Source organism: Verticillium alfalfae, genomic scaffold (assembly GCF_000150825.1).
Source record: "Verticillium alfalfae VaMs.102 supercont1.14 genomic scaffold, whole genome shotgun sequence".
Taxonomy (NCBI): domain Eukaryota; kingdom Fungi; phylum Ascomycota; class Sordariomycetes; order Glomerellales; family Plectosphaerellaceae; genus Verticillium; species Verticillium alfalfae.
Window position 1 is genome coordinate 799552 of NW_003315025.1, and position 3211 is coordinate 802762.

General features: G+C 58.0%; 2 protein-coding genes across 2 annotated transcripts; both read left to right on the forward strand.

Annotated features, from left to right (window-relative positions):
* Nucleotides 1-587: 587 nt before the first annotated feature.
* VDBG_09220 (ser/Thr-rich protein T10 in DGCR region) lies at nt 588-1748 on the forward strand (the record flags this gene model as incomplete). Its single annotated transcript, XM_003000679.1, has 1 exon — nt 588-1748. The coding sequence occupies one exon, from the start codon at nt 588-590 to the stop codon at nt 1626-1628; it is 1041 nt and encodes a 346-aa protein (XP_003000725.1).
* A 631-nt stretch (nt 1749-2379) lies between these two features.
* VDBG_09221 (predicted protein) lies at nt 2380-2997 on the forward strand (the record flags this gene model as incomplete). The annotated part of the gene is made up of 1 exon (XM_003000680.1): nt 2380-2997. The coding sequence occupies one exon, from the start codon at nt 2380-2382 to the stop codon at nt 2995-2997; it is 618 nt and encodes a 205-aa protein (XP_003000726.1).
* Nucleotides 2998-3211: the final 214 nt, after the last annotated feature.

A 3211-nucleotide genomic window follows, 5' to 3' on the forward strand; every position in this document is an offset into this window, starting at 1 on the left:
CAACTTCAACGCACGAAGCGTTAAGAGGCAAAAGAAAGTAGTGGTGCCACTAGCTCGCATGAGCCACCGCTAACTCCATATCGAAAGCCAAGCATCACCTGCTACCGCCTGCCAGCACTTGAACTCTGTCTCACTCGATGCCCCTCCCCCCCCCCCCAGCCGAGGTGCGATGCCCGAGTCGGGGAACTCCAGCCCAAGCACTGCCAAGCACCGCCCGACGAACCCAAGCCGATCCAATGACGGCCTGGGCCCCGGGTCGAAACATCAGATCATCTCGTTCCTGAACATCAGAGAAGAGGAGTCCATCTACACTCTGTTACACCAAGTGGACTGACTGGTCTCTCGTCACGCAAACCCATGACCCCCGCCTATAAAGCACCCTTGGTCCTAGAACGTCAACCAAAGGCAACATCGTCACCAGGCATTGCTGCACCCCATCGTCACCATCGCACTTGAACCGCCGGACATCTTACCCCGCTTCGGCCTACCTACGCAGGCCAACCTCTGCAAAGCATCTCGACCAAATCCAGCGAACACGCGGCGCATCTCCCCATCCCCACACCCATACGCATCACAGGACGTCCACCATGTGCATCGTACTCCTCACGACAGCTCACCCCTCCTACGCCCTCATCGTCATCGACAACCGCGACGAGTTCATCCTGCGCCCCACCTCCCGCCCGCACTGGTGGTCCCACCCCGCGGGGCCCACCGTGCTCTCGCCGCGCGACCTCCAGCGCGCCGAGAAGGGCACCTGGCTCGGCCTCACCTCGACCGGCGCCCTCGCCGTGCTGACCAACTACCGTGAAGACGGGCCCCCGGACGCCGCCCACCCGATCCACGCGCAGCGGTCCCGCGGCGGCATGGTGACGGCCTGGCTGGGTGCCGACCCGCACGAGCCGACGGCCGAGACGGTGCAGAAGCTCGTTGCCGACGGCGGCGTGCGCGGCGTCGGCGGCTTCAGCATGGTCGCCGGCAAGCTGCGGCGGAAGCGGGGCGAGGCGCGCGCCCTCGAGGGCATCGCCATTGTCTCGAACCGGTGCGGCCACGTGCATGACGTGCCGTGGATCGGCGAGGCGAGGGGCGAGGTCTACGGCCTCAGCAACACGTCCTACCACGATCCCGAGGCGTGGCCCAAGGTCGAGGACGGCAAGAGGCTCGTCAAGGAGGCCGTGGAGCAGGCCGTGGCCGAGGACCTCGACGAGGAGGCGCTGGTGGAGAAGCTGTTTGGCGTGCTGGGCACCGATACGCTGCCGGCGCCCAAGCCGGGACAGGGGTTCGCCGAATACATCCCGCAGCTGAAGCACAGCATCTTCATCCCGTCGATTGGCGATGAGCATCACCGGCAGGCCATGGTCGAGGCCACGAAGAGAGGCAAGGGCGAGTGGGATACCGACGACAAAGTGGCGGCTGAACAGCTGCAGCGACCCGATGCGACGCCCGGCGAGAACGGCATTGGATTCGACACTGGCATGTACGGGACGCAGAGACAGTCCGTCATTCTGGTTGACTGGGATGGAAATGTTGTTTTCAAGGAGCGTGCCCTCTGGGATTCGAATGGAAACCCGATCCCCAAAGGAGAGGGCGACGTCGTCTTCAAGTACAAGATTGAGGGGTGGGATGACTGAGTGTGCATACGCCATCATATGACCATCTTTATGCTCAGCACACCTTCTAGATCGGCCGCATCATCCGCACAACGGACTAGAAAGTAGAACTAGACAAAACAGAGAAACATTCAAAGGAGTATTGGTGCTGGATATGCCAGAAACATGATGAGAATGCCATTATCAAAGGGATTAGCACCAAGGAGGTCGTGAACTGCATGTGAGCTACAGGAGCTTGTCTAATGAAGGTGATGCTCAGTTGAAAAAGGCCCCTGGCAGTACAATCTTCAACGCGCGGTCTTCAATGTCAGGGGCCAGTAGTAACGAGACGAACAGCGATGAGTAACACTTGCCAAAGGCATGGATCTTCACAAAGAGCCAACAATGATGTTCTCACAGCACTGCAGGGCTCCATAGATGTGTGAGCCAGGCAGTTACTGGTTGCTTCCCGACCATCGCCATGCCGACAGCTATAGATCGTGAGGGCAGTCGTGACCGTGGCCATCACGTCAACGCAATGCAAACGTCAACATAAACGTCGGTAACTACCTTCCCTTCCTATCTTCTGGGCTTTCTGAATCTGTGAATTCCTCCTGAACCCAAGAGGCCAATCTTCCCGACTCTCAACGCTGCCTTCCAGAACAAAACACAAGCTTTCCCCTTCATTATCACAGTCAACCGGTAACAAGCCTTGGACTTCTTGATCCTCCTTCAACTGCTTTTATTGTTGCATTCATTATTCCTGTCCTCTACGCTCTCCTCACACCTCAAGATGGGCCGTTTTGACCACAAGCACAAGAAGTCTCGTCTGCCCACCCGAGAGGGCGCCGCAGCGCGCCCATCTCTTCGTAGCCTCATATCGGCACCAGTCGGACCAATTCATCGCAGTAACGGCCAAGATCTCCAGCGGGGCGAGGGGTTCTCCATCGTCCCCTCGATCGACTCCTGTGCCGGCTCTAACCCCAACAACCCAACCGTAGGTGAACAGAGAAAAGAGCATCTTGATATGGCCGACGCCCGAAGCAACAACAATGGCTGGATCATGGAAGACGGTGTCGGCAAGACTCGGCTTGGCATTCCGACCAGCTCCCCGGCACCTATGGCAAGACGGCTTTCTGCAAGCTACAGGGGTGGCCGGCCGCCTGTTGGAAACCCTGTTACTGCCAGCGAGAACAAGATGACAACTCGTGGCACCCTCGCCATGTCACGAACGACTATTGGTTCGAATGCATCGGCAACCAAGTTCCAACCCACGCTCAAGGTCGGCGAGGCAGAACGTGCCAGCCTGGGCAGCATGAAACCATTGCCCGAACTGCCAGCTGTGAAGCATTCCAAGGGCAGACTGAACTTGTTCACCGGAAAGAAGAGCAACTTCAACTTTCAGTCTTAGCACCAAGGTCAATTTTCCAGACTCAAAAGCCTTCATTTCGAGACCATCAGTCAAGACGGGCTACCTCGTGACATTCTAGATCTAAGGTCATTCTCCTATCCGCACTCTTCCTTCCTCTAAGCCTTTCGGCTCCACTTAGTCGAGGACTCTTCGCGGGACTAACTATACCTGACTCGTCTCTCCTCCATGAATCATCGCTCGATCTCTGGATCGA